This window comes from Rhinatrema bivittatum, chromosome 12, assembly GCF_901001135.1.
Source record: "Rhinatrema bivittatum chromosome 12, aRhiBiv1.1, whole genome shotgun sequence".
NCBI classification, from domain to species: Eukaryota; Metazoa; Chordata; class Amphibia; order Gymnophiona; family Rhinatrematidae; genus Rhinatrema; species Rhinatrema bivittatum.
This window is the reverse complement of record NC_042626.1, coordinates 1,212,213-1,231,933: the sequence shown is the minus strand read 5'-3', so window position 1 is coordinate 1,231,933 and position 19,721 is coordinate 1,212,213. Positions and strand designations below refer to the sequence as shown.

Genomic DNA, 19,721 nt, shown 5'->3' with positions numbered 1-19,721 from the left:
TTTTCTGTACAACTATAATAAGGGCTGAAGTTTCACTGATGCCATTACTGCTGGCACGTTAAAGGTGTGTTCTCTCTTATACCTGTCCCTATGCTTCTTTAATGCACAACACCAACCCAGTTCATTATTTGATGCTTCCAATTATCTTGCCATCCTTTAAGCTTTGGTATTTTGCTTCTCCCAAAAACGTACTGTACAATCAGTGCTTCTTCTCCTAGTGCCTGCCCCTCTGTCTCTCCACTTGACATTTCTTTCCTCAGGAAGTAAGCAGCAGCACTTTTAGCCGAGGACGTCTGCTCCATGTGTCTGGCTCTTTAAAGCCCCCTGCATGAGGAAGAGGGAGGGGAGTGCCGTCACGTGACCTGCTCAATTTCAGAGAGAGCTCGACAAGTTTGAATAAGATTTTTGTGAAGGAGAGCAGCGCTGCAAAGCCCCGTGACAGCTCCGATCATGTCCACTGCAGACAGCAGCCCTGCTCCAGGTCTGGAGAAAGCCGAGGCAGGGACGCAGAAGAAGGTACAGAGAGCAGACTTTCTCTTACTATAACAGCCTTGCTAACTTGTGCAATCTTCTCTAATCACCTCCTCTCCTCTCTTGCAAGGAGAATCCGCTGCTCCGGTTGCACTGGAGGCGCTTGGAGGAGCCTCTGGGCTTCATTAAGGTGCTGGAATGGGTGAGTTTGCTGAGCCTTCCTGCTATTTCTGTCCCAGGGTGAGTGACGCGTCTAAAAAGAAATGCAGAGCTGGCTGAATGCACAGGGGCACGGGGGGAGGCCAGAACAGAATATGGGAGACTGGAGACTTTATTGGGGAGTTGCGGGGGGGGGGGAGTTTCCGCATTGGGTTGTCTACAATTATTTCTGCCTGGGCAAGTGGGCACCAAGGCTAACCTGCCAGATTAGGATACATTATCCTGGTTCAGCCCTTTACGGCCCTGGGTAGCCTGGATTTATGAGGAGGGGGATGTTAGCCAAAGTTAGCACTACTCAAGTTTCACCCTTGAAAAAAAAGTCTTGCAGCCATGGTTTAACCTTTGCAGGATTCCTGCTGCTGCTTCTGTACTGTCCCAAGCTCCTTGGCCCAAACTCTACCAGGCTGCCACCGTGCACTTTCTCTGCTGTAAGAAAAGCCTGTTAGGACTATGCCCGCCCTCATTAGTGTCCTGCACAAGGGAAAGCTGCAGAGGTGACAAGTGACAATTCGGAATTTCTTCAGCCACGAGTCAGTTTCTCTATGAGAAAGGGGAAAAAGGAGGCTGGGATCCGCCTCTCACTGCAGGTTAAGATACGGATCCTGGGTTCCACGATCCTTTTCCTCTTCTCAGCTTATTAGATTCATGAAACCCAGCAACTCTAATCTGTCTCTGTCACAGAATGACATCACGCCCAGGCGCTGACGTAAGAAGAGAGTACAAAAATGTCTGCTGAAGTTCACTGCACTTTTTTTCTGTCTCATGCACCAAAAAAGTTAATTCCTGATGCAGTAAACTAACAGTATGCAGGTGCATCCGGAGTTAGAAAGAGCACACAAACCCAAAAATGTACACAAAAAGTGAATAGCATGCATTCCTTATATTTAATGTGCATTGTGTACAAAAAACATGATTTCTGCACATAAAACTAGTGCTCCTCAGAGTTGTGCATGCAAAACACGAGATAAAAGCACGAAATGTGAGCTCAGTAAGGTGCTGGGCGCACTGTTTTACCCGTGCGTCCACTACCCCTTATACAAAACTAATAGCACTCATCACATGCAAATGCCTGTTCATGAGGCTATTAACTATTTGCCCAGGATACAGAGAAAAAAAATGTGCGCCCAAAAAAAAAAAAAAGTGTACAGAAAAGCAGAAAATACTGCTTTTCCATACATCCTCCGACTTAATATCATGGTGATATACAGAAACGACGGCAGAAGAAGACCAAACGGCCCATCCAATCTGCCCAGCAAGCTTTCACACTTTTTTTTTCTCATACTTATCTGTTACTCTTGGCCCTTATTGGTAACTTTTTGGTTTTAGTTACCTTCCACCCCTGCCATTGCTGTAGAGAGCAGTGCTGGAGCTGCATAAAAGTGAAGTATCAGGCCTAAATGGTTAGGGGTAGTAACCACTGCAATAAGCAAGCTACTCCCACGCTTATTTGTTTACCCAGCCTGTGCAATTTAGTCCTTGTTGGTTGTCTTAATATAAATTCTCTTATCGTCATTCCCCCCAGCCGTTGAAGCAGTGAGGTGCTCTGTATATGTATTCAAAGAGAAGTATCAGGCTTAATTGGTTAGGGGTAGTAACCACTGCAACAAGCTACTCCCACACTTATTTGTTTACCCAGCCTGTGCCCTTCAGTCCTTGTTGGTTGTCTGAATATAATTCCTCTTTTCTTTATTCCCCCCTGCCGTTACCAAAAATTAAAAATAAAAATGTTGGATGCTCGTAAAATTGAGCGTCCATTTTCTGAACCTGCTGATAGCTGGGTTTCCGCTGCTAAGGAGGCACTAGGGGTGCGCTATTGTCCCTAGCACCTCCTTTTTAGCACGACCCCCATGTAAGTACAGTATCACATGCCCAGAAGAGGTTGCTGGGTAAGCATTAGGAAAGCCGGATTTCTGTGCGGGTTTACAGTATCGACCTGAATGATTGTGAGCAGAAAACACACAGAAATCCTGAGTACAAGATCCTACACCACAAACTCCAATTTTAACCCCATAGATTTAACGCTAGCCCAGAACCTTTACTCCACTGGGAGTTAAATTTCCAGAGTTAGGGAAGCAGGAGTCTGTGCAGCTCTCCGCATGGTAATAGCTAATGCCTCAATTAATAAGGGATTTGCACTGAGCAGCACGAAGCTCTGCACACATTTTTAGTGCTACATCAAGAATAAAATGTGAAAAGCCCATGCTGACAAGGGTGTACATCTTCTTACAACGGGGTCACTCCCAGAGGAGAGGGGGATTACCTACATATAGAATAGTGAACAGCATCCCTGAGCCTCATGGTGCAGGACTATGGAGCCGGGAGAACCCCCTTGTGCTGGGGATAAGAAGCGTCTGGATCTGCTGCTACACAAGAGAGAGCAGATGCCCTTTATCACGCAGGGTATTTTGGTTTCTTCAGCTTGCAGGTCCTTTGCATACTATGAACCAGTCCTCCAGCCTCACGGGTACTCCCACCTCAAACCTTTATCTACTGATTCAGGCCTATTCGGAGGGGGTGAATCTTCCGATTTCATGAGCCACACACAAGGTTTTTATTCCCTGCGAAAGCAGTGGGAATTCAGGGGTTGACATGGCAGAGAGCAAGCACAAGGCATGAAAGCAGGAAACCTTACCTTCATTTCCTGCTGTGGAATTATACCCCCTATTCAAAGAAAGAAAGATTATATACGGACCACACTCCATTCAGCAAAGATTTACGAGTGCCCATCACAAAATAATAGGGAGGTGCAAATGCATCACAGGAAGTTAAAAATACCTAGCGAGCCACCCACCACAGGATGAAACACAGGTGCACAGACCAGGAAGGAGTTTAAGGACTCATTTTTTGTTGTGCAGCCCATTGTGGGTGCAAGGACTGCCAGCCATGGCATAAACTGCTTTTATCCCACTGCACGGCTGGAGAGCAGTGAGTTTTATACCACTTTGATTTCTTTACAGGAATAATGGTATATTAAGGAGGAAACTAACCTCAGAATTACAAGGCTCTCTGTGCATGTGCCTTATGAAACAGAATTGTTTGCAATTCCCTGAGGGGAGGGTCTTGGTAGTATGGCATGCAGTGACTCCCAGCTCCAGGGCTTCAAATGGCTTTTGCTGCAGGCAATCAGTTTTGCAGACCTGCTGACTTGGCAGCAGGAGACAGGTGGCTCAGCAGCAGCTGTGATAACAGAAATGTGACAGGTATTGAGCAGTATGGTGATGAGACAGATGACAGAAGAGGAGAGTTTATAACTGCATCCTACCCTACCAGTGGTGGGAGGGTCAGTAGGAAAACAGCAGGAGGTGCTGCAGGGCAGGAGTGAGGTGCACTGGCAGAGCTGTGTGTGAGGGTCTCAGTACTGGAATAGCAGGGGGTGCTGCAGGGCAGGAGTGAGGTGCATTGGCAGAGCTGTGTGTGAGGGTCTCAGTACTGGAATAGCAGGGGGTGCTGCAGGGCAGGAGTGAGGTGCATTGGCAGAGCTGTGTGTAGGGGTCTCAGTACTGGAATAGCAGGAGGTGCTGCAGGGCAGGAGTGAGGTGCATTGGCAGAGCTGTGTGTGAGGGTCTCAGTACTGGAATAGCAGGAGGTGCTGCAGGGCAGGAGTGAGGTGCATTGGCAGAGCTGTGTGTGAGGGTCTCAGTACTGGAATAGCAGGGGGTGCTGCAGGGCAGGAGTGAGGTGCATTGGAAGAGCTGTGTGTGAGGGTCTCAGTACTGGAATAGCAGGGGGTGCTGCAGGGCAGGAGTGAGGTGCATAGGCAGAGCTGTGTGTGAGGGTCTCAGTACTGGAATAGCAGGGGGTGCTGCAGGGCAGGAGTGAGGTGCATGGGCAGAGCTGTGTGTGAGGGTCTCAGTACTGGAATAGCAGGGGGTGCTGCAGGGCAGGAGTGAGGTGCATTGGCAGAGCTGTGTGTGAGGGTCTCAGTACTGGAATAGCAGGGGGTGTTGAGGGGCAGGAGTGAGGTGCATGGGCAGAGCTGTGTGTGAGGGTCTCAGTACTGGAATAGCAGGGGGTGCTGCAGGGCAGGAGTGAGGTGCATTGGCAGAGCTGTGTATGAGGGTCTCAGTACTGGAATAGCAGGGGGTGTTGAGGGGCAGGAGTGAGGTGCATTGGCAGAGCTGTGTGTGAGGGTCTCAGTACTGGAATAGCACGGGGAGCTGCAGGGCAGGAGTGAGGTGCATGGGCAGAGCTGTGTGTGAGGGTCTCAGTACTGGAATAGCAGGGGGTGCTGCAGGGCAGGAGTGAGGTGCATTGGCAGAGCTGTGTGTGAGGGTCTCAGTACTGGAATAGCAGGGGGTGCTGCAGGGCAGGAGTGAGGTGCATTGGCAGAGCTGTGTGTGAGGGTCTCAGTACTGGAATAGCAGGGGGAGCTGCAGGGCAGGAGTGAGGTGCATGGGCAGAACTGTGTGTGAGGGTCTCAGTACTGGAATAGCAGGGGGTGCTGCAGGGCAGGAGTGAGGAGCATTGGCAGAGCTGTGTATGAGGGTCTCAGTACTGGAATAGCAGGGGGTGTTGAGGGGCAGGAGTGAGGTGCATTGGCAGAGCTGTGTGTGAGGGTCTCAGTACTGGAATAGTAGGATAAGTATTTTATTTATTTAAAAAACCAACAAATACTTCCATTGATATAGTATTTACAATATTTTGACAGCACAAAGTGAAAGAATGGCCTCATACGTCTAACATGTGAATGTTGGACAGGCTTGCCTGCAATGCCTTGTTGCCCAGATTGCTCAGGTTATTACAGACCCCCTCTCATGAATATTCCTCAGGATGGCGGCTCACTACACCAGCCATGTGTTAGCCACAGAATGTAAGCTCATTGAGGTTGACTGGGCTGTAGCCCAGTCCCATACGTTCTGTCCCCATAAGCAGAGCATAAGGATATATTTCATTGAGCTGTGGCTTCCTCCCACATTTCATTACTGAATGGGCAGCTGACCACAGGTGCTCCTCTGTGGGACAGGCCAGCTGAGGGCAGATATTGGCCACATGAGCCCTCAGCCTTGAGTTACTCTGGACATGGAGACGCCCTAGAACTGAAAACCACGGGAAGGTCCACAGCGATGCTGGAGTCCTGTGGCCTCCCAGCTTTTGAACAAGCTCAGCATCCGAGGCGAGGCAAGATCATGGTAAAATCACAAGTCATAGAGCTCTCTCCTGGAGAGTGAGGTCGCGTCATCTCCTGAGATAGGAGCCTGCACACGGGGAGAGCTGGACACTCTCCTATAACCTTCTGCCCCGGCGGGGATTAGGGCACGACCCATTTAGATAAGATGCGCTGGTACTGACTGAACCCAAGACTCAGGCACAGATTCCTGCTGGCACGATCCGAGAGAACGGCACAAAACAGTACAGGGGTTCTCATGTGCAAGCCACACTCACACAGTCTGAGCAGCAGAAATATGAAACTTAAATCCACCAAGACGGGGAAACGAGAAGTCTGACTGGGAACCAACACAGAATGAATGTTTGAGGTCCTTTCCTCTGGCCGCCCACTGTTTCCCAGCTTTTATGGACCAGGTCTGTCCACTAAACGAGACCCTAACACTGGGATTTTGGGCAGTGCCTGGATCCCCCTCTATCAGGCCAATACTAAATCTCCCGTGACTTTTACTGTATCGGCCCACATGCAAATCAGGGCCTGCGGTAAAAAGAGGCGCTAGGGACACGAGCGCGTCCCTAGCGCTTTTTGGACCGGAGCGGCGGCTGTCAGCGGGTTTGACAGCCGACGCTCAATTTTGCCGGCATTGGTTCTTGAGCCCCCTGACAGCCATGGGTTCGGAAACCAGACGCCAGCAAAAATTGAGCATCCGGTTTTCAAGCCGCGGGCCGATTTTAATTTTTTTACTTTCGGGACCTCCGACTTAATATCGCCATGATATTAATAATAATTGCTTAATATCGCCGTGATATTAATAATAATTGCTTAATATCGCCATGATATTAATAATAATTGCTTAATATCGCAGTGATATTAATAATAATTGCTTAATATCGCCATGATATTAATAATAATTGCTTAATATCGCAGTGATATTAATAATAATTGCTTAATATCGCCAGGATATTAATAATAATTGCTTAATATCGCCAGGACATTAAGTCGGAGGGTGCACAGAAAAGCAGTTTTTACTGCTTTTCTGTGCACTTTCCCGGCGCCGGCAGAAATTAACGCCGACCTTTGGGTAGGCGCTAATTTCTGAAAGTAAAATGTGTGGCTTGGCTGCACATTTTACTTACTGAATCGCGCGGGAATGACTAATAGGGCCATCAACGTGCATTTGCATGTTGTGGGCGCTATTAGTCTCGGGGGGGTTGGCCGCGCGTTTTCAACGCGCTATTACCCCTTACTGTATAAGGGGTAAAGCTAGCGCATCGAAAACCCACGTTTGGTCGCGCGTTAACAGTGTGCTCCGCCGGAGTGCACTGTACTGTATCAGCCTGTATGTGGGAGTTTGAGTTCCTTAGGGCCTACCCTCCATGGCATTAGAGCTTGCTAGGTTCATTTTAGAGTTTGACACCTTTTCAAACTTTTCTACCATCTCTCACAGGTTTCACCCAGACCTGGTATTTGAGACAAAGCAAGTAATGTCATCTGTGTATGCCATATCTTATTGGCACCTGTCTTCCCTCCTGGCTTGACTGGATAGCTGGATGCATCTGGACTGCCCTTAGAAAAAGTTCTACTTGGAAGACATATATAACAAGGCACTTAGTGGGCAGCATTGCCTAATTCCTGATTGGATTTTAAAGCTCTCTCCCAGCCACCCACTGATGATAAGAGACACCATGCACACGGTGATCCAGACATGATAAACATTTAGCAAAAGTCCCAGGTTAACCATAGTATATCAGAGTCTCAAAAGGTTGTATTGGTCAACTTGGTCAAAGGCCTTTTCCTGATCCAGACTCAGCAAGTAAAAGGGAACAGGGATGTGCATTCATCACATCTGTTTCAGCGGGTATGCGCGTACCTCGCTAACTTTCCAGTACATGCAGGAAACAGAGAGTATGCGTGAATCTCATTATTAAAAATGCATGCATTCTCTTCGTTTGCCATGCGAGCCTGAAGAAACATAACGAATGCACATCCCTAAAGAGGATTCCCTCCTCTCTCTCCAAACAATACAAATTGTGGCTCAGTTCTGTTCTCAGAAGATATAAACCCCCCAGGGTATCAAGGCCTGCAGGGAAAGGTCTCCTTAGAAGCAGCTCAGTTGGATATAAGAAGGAATAGAGCTTTCCATCCCTCTGGAATTCTTTACCTGATAACATCAGAACAACTGAAGGTACTGATAACTCTAAGTCATTTATTCAGAAAGGCATTTGCTCTTGACAAGCCAGCATAGGCATTACTAAGTGTCCTTACTTTGAGGACAGCTACTCCTTACGTCTCCATCTTAGCAGGTCTGCTGGAGGTGATTGGTCACAAATTAGTTATTAATTCGCTCTGCTGCTTTTGCAGTTCTGTTCATTTCTGCTTTTATATATATTTTACTGTTTTATGATTGTGCTTTTGTAACCCACCTTGTAATATTTATTGTGAAAGAGCAGACTATGAATGTTTAATAAATTCAATTCAGAGCTACAAGTTCCCACCCACAGGCCTGCTCTGGGAAGATGCGAGATGGAGCCTCTCTAGACAAAGGGCGTACTAGACTCTTGGCTAATATTTTGTAATCACTGTTCAGGAATGAAATGGGTCTCCAGTCTGTCAAGTGTTTTGTCCCTTTTCTTATAAAATAAGAGCAGACGTGATTTTTGTAGAGTCCGGCAGAGCGCTGGCCAGGTCCTTAGCCAACATAGCGTTGAAGGTCTTATAAATTCCTGCAGTTAGACCATCATTCCTGGAAGATCTCTTGCAGTTCATGCTGGAGATGGCACCACTAACCTCTTGGTCTGGGACTCCAGTGCTGACAGTCGGGGTACAGGGATGGTTCCCAGTAAGACCTGTATCTCACGGGTCTTACTGGGAAATATTCTGTCGTGCATCTACCAAGCTTGCTTTTAAGGATTTGTACAGCTCCAGAGAGGACCCAGGACTTTTAGTTCCTCTCCTGTCCAGGCCCAGCAGTGCTCTTTAGGTGACTGCATGAAATTTCCTCATCTCTGGTTGCATGGAAACGCAACCAGAGGTGGTTCTTGGTGTCGTGCCGCCACTCCTGAGTGGGGTTGTAGAAGAGTGCTCGTGACTTCTGGTTCTCATAAAGCATTTCCACATTCAGGTCTGTCTCAGGACTTTGCAAATAATCGTTATTCAGCCGCCAGACTCCTCTCCCATACCAGATGATTTTAGAGGTGTTCATCAGGAACGTTACTATGCAGTGGTCAGAGAAGGCAGAGGTGCAATCTGTAGCTGAGCTATGCAGATGGATGCTTTGTGTGCCACTGGTGAACGTGTAGCCTGGGTGTACACATCTCTTGGATTGATCTCTTTGACAATGGCCGTGAGGGTGCTTTCATTACGACAGTCCCTCAGGGCTCGGCCCTGTCCACAGTGTTCAGTATTTCTCTCCTAGCTGACGATTCTGACTTGGACTCCCGTGGTCGATCCTAATTTTGTACTAACTTTCGATGGTCATAATTCATCCATTGTACAGCAAGTCCGTAACCTTAGGTATTTTTCTTGATCCCCATCTCTCATTGCAAGTTCACATAAAGTCGGTCACTCAGTCGGCTGAAAGGATTCTTCAGTCCCTTTACCTAGGATTCCCAAGATAGTACATGTGCGGCGGCACCGGGTCTCCACTGGCTACCTGTGCAGTGGAGGGTGAGCTTCCATTCTGTTCCTACATTTCCTGCTCCATGTAATGTTTCAGGGTTAGATTCTTATCCGATCCTGGCAGTTACGACCATGAGAAGCTCGCTGGGCAGACTGGTTGCAGCGTGTGGGCTGTTTCTGTTACCAGGCAGGTGCAGCCAGGGCCAGTGCAAAGGTATTGGGTGCCCTAGGCGATCCTTGTGCTACCCCCTTACCTGTTTCGGCACCGACTTTGTGCTTCTCAGGGCCGCGAGCTGAGCAGCACAGGCTCCACTTCTCTTTGCTGCGAGCGGGATCGGGGCTGCTCTTCTGCGCCCCCTACGGCTCGGCGCCGGCCCTGTGTAGAGCTGAAGTTCTCCGTTTGGAGGAGATTCAGGACAGGGTCTTTCCTGAACAGGCCCTAACAACTCAGGAAGCATCTCCCATCTTATGGGGCGGATTTTCAGAGCCCTGCTCGCGTAAATCCGCCCAAAACCGGGCGGATTTACGCGAGCAGGGCCCTGCGCGCCGGTGAGCCTATTTTACATAGGCTCACCGGCGCGCGCAGAGCCCCGGGACTCGCGTAAGTCCCGGGGTTTTCGGAGTGGGCGTGTCGGGAGGCGTGTCGGGGGGCGGGGCCGGAGCGCGCGGCGTTGCGGGGGCGTGTCGGCAGCGTTTTGGGGGCGGGTACGGGGGCGTGGCTACGGCCCGGGGCGGTCCGGGGGCGTGGCCGCGCCCTCCGTACCCGCCCCCAGGTCGCGGCCCGGCGCGCAGGAGTCACGCTCGCGCGCGGGGATTTACGCCTCCCTCTGGGAGGCGTAAATCCCCCGACAAAGGTAGGATGGGGGTTTAGACAGGGCCGGGCGGGTGGGTTAGGTAGGGGAAGGGAGGGGAAGGTGAGGGGAGGGCAAAGGAAAGTTCCCTTCTAGGCCGCTCCGATTTCGGAGCGGCCTAGGAGGGAACGGGGGTAGGCTGCGCGGCTCGGCGCGCGCAGGCTATACGAAATCGATAGCCTTGCGCGCGCCGATCCAGGATTTTAGCCGATACGCGCGACTACGCGCGTATCTACTAAAATCCAGCGTACTTTTGTTTGCGCCTGGAGCGCAAACAAAAGTAGGCTATTCGCGCTCGTCTGAAAATCTACCCCTATGTGTGGTAGCCTTTGAATGTTCCTAGATGTCTGGGCTCCTTTCTTATTCGGTTTTTGTTATTAATTTTAGGTACTTTTTCCTGTAACCTGCCATGGACTTTGGATGCAGTGGGCTATGCATTTTTTAAATAAATAAATATCCAGGAGCTTTGGGCTGTAAGTCGTGATCCAGAAGGTCGAGATCCCCTGCAAAGCCTGCCTATTCCAGGAATGCCTTCACTGCCTGGAACAATGGTCCGAGCTCACTCCCTCCCACTCCCAGCACACAGTGAACAGAATCGCCTCCCCGCTGCCCACACTGAGAGGCCTCACTTAGCGCTGGAGATCTCTTCCAGGCTGCCCAGTCCCACATCGCCTCTCGGGACTTCCTTCTCTTTATACTGTGGCAGTGGTAAGGGGAGGTAATTTCCCGGCTTGTGAGGTTGCCCTGTTTTATTTCTTCTTCACATTACTCCTGTTCCCTAACACTTCATCCTGTGATGAGGATGGGCACCACTTAAAGGCCACAGAAGGAAGGTCCTGATCCACGCTCTCAGCTTCAGCAATGACTGCTATCAAGGCCCGTGAATCCGCTCTCTTGCTGGCCTTCCTCACCTCTTTCTTTGCCCTTATAAAAGGAAGGGGTTTCAATCCCATTTGGCTGTCATAAGGAATTGATGCTGGGCTGTAACGTTGCAGTGTTTGAGGTTTGAGCTTCAAGATCATGCTTTATTTTTCTCCTATAGCCTCTTTATCATCTTTAGCAAAAACTCTGGAATCCGTTGTTCTATTCCAACTAAAAAAAAAAGAGTACTTGAATGAACATAGTATTTTAAACCCTAATCAACACGGATTTCGTAAGGGCTATTCCACAGAAACTCTTCTTCTTTCTTCCTTCGATACGTTCTTGAGAGGTTTTGACTCCTACACAGATTATTTGGTAATCTTTTTGGATATATCAGCTGCATTTGACACCTTGGACCATAAAATTTTACTATCCATTTTACATTATATAGGACTTCGTTCCACAGTACTGAATTGGTTTAAAAGCTTTCTTGAACACCGTCATTGTCAAATTAATATAGGTTCCTATTCTTCTTACCATTACTCCCAATCTACAGGTGTACCTCAGGGTTCATCGTTATCACCAATATTGTTCAATATCTACCTGCTTCCCTTGTGTCATATTCTTTCATCATTGAATGTACAGTATAAGATCTACACTGATGACATTCAACTCTTTGTACCGTATAAATCTTCTTGGACAGAAACATTGGCAATGGTGCAGTTATATATAAGTACCATCGAAAAATGGATGGCTCATAACAGTTTAAAATTAAACAAAGAGAAAACAGAAATTCTACTACTGAGCTTTATATCAAATTCTAATAATGCTCCTCCTGTAAATATTAAGCTGGGAAAAGATACCATCCAAATCACCAAAATGCCCGGAACTTGGGAGTTTGGATCGATTCAAACTTATCACTTTCACAACACATTTCTAAGGTTGTGAAAAACTCATTTTTTAAATTACATGTGGTAAAAAGATTAAGACCTTTATTATTCTTTAATGATTTTAGATCAGTCTTGCAAGCTTTAATTCTTTCCAGCATAGACTACTGCAATGGTCTACATCTAGGCTTACCCGAATCCACCATTAAACCACTTCAAATTATTCAAAATTCTGCAGCGAGATTACTTACAGCTACCCCGATGAGGCAACACATTTCCCCAGTTTTACAGAAACTACATTGGTTGCCAGTGAAGTACCGAATAAAATATAAGATTCTCAATCTTATTCACTCACTTCTAAACAATATGGATTCTACTTGGCTTTGTTCTGAACTTAGAATTTATAAACCTTCTAGGGATCTTAGATCAAAAGGAAAAAATCTTCTGGAAGTCCCTTCAATAAAAAAGGCCATCTTAAACGTCACCAGACAAAGAGCATTCTCAGATGCGGGACCTATACTGTGGAACGCCTTGCCAGACCCCTTAAGGCAAATTTACAATAAAAAAGAATTTAAAAAAGCCCTAAAACTCATTTTTTCAATGAAGCTTTCAGTAATCTAGATACTGTTTAGACCTTGGATAGGTTAGTCGCTTAGCTGTTGAATTATAATCAAATAAGCTCTGTAAATTGTTTTGTTTTAAATTATTTATTTATTATTTAATGTTAAAGTTTCTCCTATTTCTTATTTTTATTTTGTTGGATATTGATCATGATGTTTTAATGTAATTTTGCTTTTGTTTTTTTAGTTTTATCTCATTTGTGTTTTTATTTATTTTTATTTTATTTATTTTATTTCTATAAAATTTACGTTATTTTAATTTTCTTTGAAAATATTGTAAACCGCTTCGGTCATCTCTTGTACTTGGTGAAACGGTATATAAATGTATTAAATAAATAAATAATAAATAAAATTATCTCCTAGTTGTTTGCCATATTTGCCTTTGGGAGCTGTGGCTCATACAGTGGAGAAACAGCTGCTACCGTGAAATGTACCATAGACAAGAACATGACTGCTGTCTCGGTGGAGTTTGGATATCCTTTCCGGTAAATCTGACTTTTTGCATATAGAAACATGCAGTCTCTCACTGCTGGGCAGGGGGAATGGGATGCTCTGGGTAGTGCATGTCTGATTATTGATTTGTGTGCGTAGAAACATGCAGTCTCTCTCTGCTGGGCAGGGGGAATGGGATGCTCTGGGTAGTGCATGTCCGATTATTGATTTGTGTGTGTAGAAACATGCAGTCTCTTTCTGCTGGGCAGGGGGAATGGGATGCTCTGGGTAGTGCATGTCCGATTATTGATTTGTGTGTGTAGAAACATGCAGTCTCTCTCTGCTGGGCAGGGGGAATGGGATGCTCTGGGTAGTGCATGTCTGATTATTGATTTGTGTGTGTAGAAACATGCAGGCTCTCTCTGCTGGGCAGGGGGAATGGGATGCTCTGGGTAGTGCATGTCTGATTATTGATTTGTGTGTGTAGAAACATGCAGGCTCTCTCTGCTGGGCAGGGGGAATGGGATGCTCTGCTGCAGTGCATGTCCCATTATTGATTTGTGTGCGTAGAAACATGCAGTCTCTCTCTGCTGGGCAGGGGGAATGGGATGCTCTGGGTAGTGCATGTCCCATTATTGATTTGTGTGCGTAGAAACACGCAGGCTCTCTCTACTGGGCAGGGGGAATGGGATGCTCTGCTGTAGTGCATGTCCCATTATTGATTTGTGTGTGTAGAAACATGCAGTCTCTCTCTGCTGGGCAGGGGGAATGGGATGCTCTGGGTAGTGCATGTCCGATTATTGATTTGTGTGCGTAGAAACATGCAGTCTCTCTCTGCTGGGCAGGGGGAATGGGATGCTCTGGGTAGTGCATGTCCGATTATTGATTTGTGTGTGTAGAAACATGCAGGCTCTCTCTGCTGGGCAGGGGGAATGGGATGCTCTGCTGTAGTGCATGTCCCATTATTGATTTGTGTGCGTAGAAACATGCAGTCTCTCTCTGCTGGGCAGGGGGAATGGGATGCTCTGGGTAGTGCATGTCCGATTATTGATTTGTGTGTGTAGAAACATGCAGGCTCTCTCTGCTGGACAGGGGGAATGGGATGCTCTGCTGTAGTGCATGTCCGATTATTGATTTGTGTGTGTAGAAACATGCAGGCTCTCTCTGCTGGACAGGGGGAATGGGATGCTCTGCTGTAGTGCATGTCCCATTATTGATTTGTGTGCGTAGAAACATGCAGTCTCTCTCTGCTGGGCAGGGGGAATGGGATGCTCTGCTGTAGTGCATGTCCGATTATTGATTTGTGTGCGTAGAAACACGCAGGCTCTCTCTACTGGGCAGGGGGAATGGGATGCTCTGCTGTAGTGCATGTCCCATTATTGATTTGTGTGTGTAGAAACATGCAGTCTCTCTCTGCTGGGCAGGGGGAATGGGATGCTCTGGGTAGTGCATGTCCGATTATTGATTTGTGTGCGTAGAAACATGCAGTCTCTCTCTGCTGGGCAGGGGGAATGGGATGCTCTGGGTAGTGCATGTCCGATTATTGATTTGTGTGTGTAGAAACATGCAGGCTCTCTCTGCTGGGCAGGGGGAATGGGATGCTCTGCTGCAGTGCATGTCCCATTATTGATTTGTGTGCGTAGAAACATGCAGTCTCTCTCTGCTGGGCAGGGGGAATGGGATGCTCTGGGTAGTGCATGTCCCATTATTGATTTGTGTGCGTAGAAACACGCAGGCTCTCTCTACTGGGCAGGGGGAATGGGATGCTCTGCTGTAGTGCATGTCCCATTATTGATTTGTGTGTGTAGAAACATGCAGTCTCTCTCTGCTGGGCAGGGGGAATGGGATGCTCTGGGTAGTGCATGTCCGATTATTGATTTGTGTGCGTAGAAACATGCAGTCTCTCTCTGCTGGGCAGGGGGAATGGGATGCTCTGGGTAGTGCATGTCTGATTATTGATTTGTGTGTGTAGAAACATGCAGGCTCTCTCTGCTGGGCAGGGGGAATGGGATGCTCTGGGTAGTGCATGTCCGATTATTGATTTGTGTGTGTAGAAACATGCAGGCTCTCTCTGCTGGACAGGGGGAATGGGATGCTCTGCTGTAGTGCATGTCCCATTATTGATTTGTGTGTGTAGAAACATGCAGTCTCTCTCTGCTGGGCAGGGGGAATGGGATGCTCTGGGTAGTGCATGTCCCATTATTGATTTGTGTGCGTAGAAACACGCAGGCTCTCTCTACTGGGCAGGGGGAATGGGATGCTCTGCTGTAGTGCATGTCCCATTATTGATTTGTGTGTGTAGAAACATGCAGTCTCTCTCTGCTGGGCAGGGGGAATGGGATGCTCTGGGTAGTGCATGTCCGATTATTGATTTGTGTGCGTAGAAACATGCAGTCTCTCTCTGCTGGGCAGGGGGAATGGGATGCTCTGGGTAGTGCATGTCTGATTATTGATTTGTGTGTGTAGAAACATGCAGGCTCTCTCTGCTGGGCAGGGGGAATGGGATGCTCTGGGTAGTGCATGTCCGATTATTGATTTGTGTGTGTAGAAACATGCAGGCTCTCTCTGCTGGACAGGGGGAATGGGATGCTCTGCTGTAGTGCATGTCCCATTATTGATTTGTGTGTGTAGAAACATGCAGTCTCTCTCTGCTGGGCAGGGGGAATGGGATGCTCTGGGTAGTGCATGTCCGATTATTGATTTGTGTGCGTAGAAACATGCAGTCTCTCTCTGCTGGGCAGGGGGAATGGGATGCTCTGGGTAGTGCATGTCCGATTATTGATTTGTGTGTGTAGAAACATGCAGGCTCTCTCTGCTGGGCAGGGGGAATGGGATGCTCTGCTGCAGTGCATGTCCCATTATTGATTTGTGTGCGTAGAAACATGCAGTCTCTCTCTGCTGGGCAGGGGGAATGGGATGCTCTGGGTAGTGCATGTCCGATTATTGATTTGTGTGTGTAGAAACATGCAGGCTCTCTCTGCTGGGCAGGGGGAATGGGATGCTCTGCTGCAGTGCATGTCCCATTATTGATTTGTGTGCGTAGAAACATGCAGTCTCTCTCTGCTGGGCAGGGGGAATGGGATGCTCTGGGTAGTGCATGTCTGATTATTGATTTGTGTGCGTAGAAACATGCAGTCTCTCTCTGCTGGGCAGGGGGAATGGGATGCTCTGGGTAGTGCATGTCCGATTATTGATTTGTGTGCGTAGAAACATGCAGGCTCTCTCTGCTGGACAGGGGGAATGGGATGCTCTGCTGTAGTGCATGTCCGATTATTGATTTGTGTGTGTAGAAACATGCAGGCTCTCTCTGCTGGATAGGGGGAATGGGATGCTCTGCTGTAGTGCATGTCCGATTATTGATTTGTGTGTGTAGAAACATGCAGTCTCTCTCTGCTGGGCAGGGGGAATGGGATGCTCTGGGTAGTGCATGTCCGATTATTGATTTGTGTGTGTAGAAACATGCAGGCTCTCTCTGCTGGACAGGGGGAATGGGATGCTCTGCTGTAGTGCATGTCCGATTATTGATTTGTGTGTGTAGAAACATGCAGGCTCTCTCTGCTGGACAGGGGGAATGGGATGCTCTGCTGTAGTGCATGTCCCATTATTGATTTTGAAGCCCTTCCCTCATCTCAAAATGGCTCTTGCAGTTTGCCTGTTAGGCTTGAGAGCTGTCACCTCCCCCAGCCGCATATTTCACACCTTGTGCTTTCTCTTGGAACAGACTGTACGAGCAGCGGTATGAGATGCCGCTCTGCGAGGGATCAGACAAGCGAATTTTGCATCTCAGTGGGGATTTCTCGTCTTCTGCAGAATTCTTTGTGACTATGGGGGTCTTTGCTTTCCTGTACACTATGGCAGCTCTGGTGGTCTACCTGTGCTTCCATTCCCTCTACATAAAGAACAAGAAGTGGCCCATTGTGGTAAGGATTCAGCCTGCTCACCTAGGCCTCTCTTCATTGGACCGGAGCCTTGAGAAATGGAGCGTAAGTGCTGTGGTTTTGCTTTTCTTCAGGACTTCTGTGTGACGGGGGCTTTCACGTTTTTGTGGCTGGTGGCTGCATCAGCCTGGGGTAAAGGTCTAACCGATGTGAAGACAGCAACCCATCCCTCCAGCCTCATTGCTGCCATGCCCGTATGCCAACTGCAGAAAGCTGTGTGCAATGTGGGTGCCACGCCGTCTTTGGGACTCGCCAACATTTCTGTGGTAAGGATTGCCCTTTGTCTGGGAAAAGAGGACAGGGATGATCAGTCGAGAAAAGATTCCTTAGAAATGCAAAGTGCCATGCAAAAGGCCCATTGTGCAGCGTGCATCCCGTACATCTCAGCTGCTGCAGCATGCTGGGACGTGCAATGCACGCCAGACATCCTGCAGTGCCGCTGCCCTGTCCATCACGCAAGATCTGGCAAACACTAAAAAAGTGCAAAGCTGTCTCCTTTATGCTGTCCGCCTCGCCCATGTCCTTTGGCTTTGCTGAAAGCACTGCTACTTCTGCGCACCTCACTCCTGCCAGTAAAGTGTCCCTTCTTCTTCTTGTCTCTCTTTCAGCTCTTTGGTTTCTTGAACTTTCTCCTGTGGGCTGGAAACTGCTGGTTTGTCTTTAAAGAGACTGCGTGGCACACTCAGACCCCCAGCAAGGAAAACGCTCTGGAGCAGGGAGACAGTGAGAGGCAGTAAGAGCCAGCGAGCCTGCTCCCCACCCTGCCCCCAAGCTTCTGGATGCCCCTTCACCTGTGCTTCTTCCACTGGCCCAGTTCTAGTGAAAGTGCTGCCGGCAGCCTCTCCAGCACTTCCTGACTTTTTTTTCCTGATGTGTTTTTTTCCTGTGGAGTGGTGGTCAAGCAGCTTTGCTCATGTGATACTGAGCATCTGGCTGTGCCGTCACAGAGACCCAACTAGGAGACAGACGCATTCTAGGAGGCGGCTGCCCCTCTGAGCTTCTGATGCCAGTTAAGGAACAACCTTGGCAGTTTTTGTCATTTTGAAGATACCTCTTCTGCTTAGTAGCAAGGGAGGATGGGAAGATAATTTGGCAGAACAGGAGGAAGGGGAAAGTAGAGTGATATGGGGGGGGGGGGGGGTTTGGGGGGAGGGGGGGGGGTTGAACAGTCACCCAAGCCTAGGGAAGGGCCTGGCCTGCTGGAGGGATCAGGACTTTGCTGCCAGTAGCTGCAACTGCTTGAGTTTCTTTACAAGTTTCAGGTTTCTGTAGCGCCCGTGTAAAAGGGCCTTGGTCACAAAAATCTTAACTAACCAAGAAGAAAAAAGATTTCAACTGGGCCCAGAGGCTTTCCTTATTCGTGCCCGTGGCAATGATGCCATGCGGAAAGCCTCAGACCAGCTCCATTTTCTCTCTTTTGGTCCCCTCTGAGCATGTCCAGCATTTCAAAGAACAGACAGGGATTAGAAACTTACCAAAATGGGTACTGTGCAGTTATTCATTTCATCAGTTTTGGACACAGCCATGTTCATGACAACGTCACAATTGTTCTCACATGCTATGAAAATGGAGTGATTCCATGGGATGTCAGAACAAACATGGATTATTTGGAATACACTGAGATTCCAGCTGTGATCTTTGTGCATAGCGTGGTGCACGCTCTGCCTTACTCTCTACAATACATGCGGACCGAGGGTCGGCCGCACTCAGATGTGCTCTTTAGTATGCAGACAAATGAACACGTATGTAAGGTCAGACAGAGAGAGACATTCTTGTGCCTTGTGTGCTGCTTGCTCTGCTACACTCCCTGGTTTGGGAATGGATGGACCTTGAATGCTCCTTGCTCTGCCTCACTGTTTTGTATGTAGCTAGATAGCTGCATGCACACAAGGACATGTGAAGAGAGCCCCCCACATAGTGCATTCAAGTTTTGCAAAACCAAAGGCATAAAAATTATGCCATAGCAGTGAGACTGGAAAGAAAAAATGTCTGCTCTAGAGGCAGCCATGAGTACACACAGAACTGGCTCACAACCTTACTAAAGATATAGAAGTGAAGGGGCAGCAACATCTAATCGGACATCATTGTTGGAGACTACAGAGAACTGAAGCCTGTAGCAATGAGCAGCTCTGGGAAAGAACTATAGCAAAAGTGCAATGACAACTAAGAGAGATGGGGGTGGAAGGAATGGGTCATAAACCATCATGAAATACTAAGGTTTGGTGCGATGTCGTGTGCTGCAGCTGAATACCGGAACCAGTCTCTTCCTGGGCCATAAACCGTGCACATGGAACATCGCTCCGCTCTAGCTCGTTTATAAACCGTGCACATGGAACATCGCTCCGCTCGAGCTCGTTTATAAACCGTGCACATGGAACATCCCTCCGCTCGAGCTCGTTTATAAACCGTGCACATGGAACATCCCTCCGCTCGAGCTCGTTTATAAACCGTGCACATGGAACATCCCTCCGCTCGAGCTCGTTTATAAACCGTGCACATGGAACATCGCTCCGCTAGAGCTCGTTTATAAACCGTGCACATGGAACATCGCTCCGCTCCAGCTCGTTTATAAACCGTGCACATGGAACATCCCTCCGCTCGAGCTCGTTTATAAACCGTGCACATGGAACATCCCTCCGCTCGAGCTCGTTTATAAACCGTGCACATGGAACATCCCTCAGCTAGAGCTCGTTTATAAACCGTGCACATGGAACATCCCT

General features: G+C 48.2%; 1 protein-coding gene across 1 annotated transcript; it reads left to right on the top strand.

Moving 5' to 3' along the window:
- The first annotated feature begins 309 nt into the window (after nucleotides 1–309).
- On the top strand, nucleotides 310–18,127 carry SYPL2 (synaptophysin like 2). The gene is made up of 6 exons (XM_029573424.1): nucleotides 310–516; nucleotides 602–673; nucleotides 12,995–13,116; nucleotides 16,785–16,983; nucleotides 17,076–17,267; nucleotides 17,610–18,127. The coding sequence occupies exons 1-6, from the start codon at nucleotides 451–453 to the stop codon at nucleotides 17,736–17,738; spliced, it is 780 nt and encodes a 259-aa protein (XP_029429284.1). The 5' UTR covers nucleotides 310–450; the 3' UTR covers nucleotides 17,739–18,127.
- The last annotated feature ends 1,594 nt before the right edge of the window (nucleotides 18,128–19,721 follow it).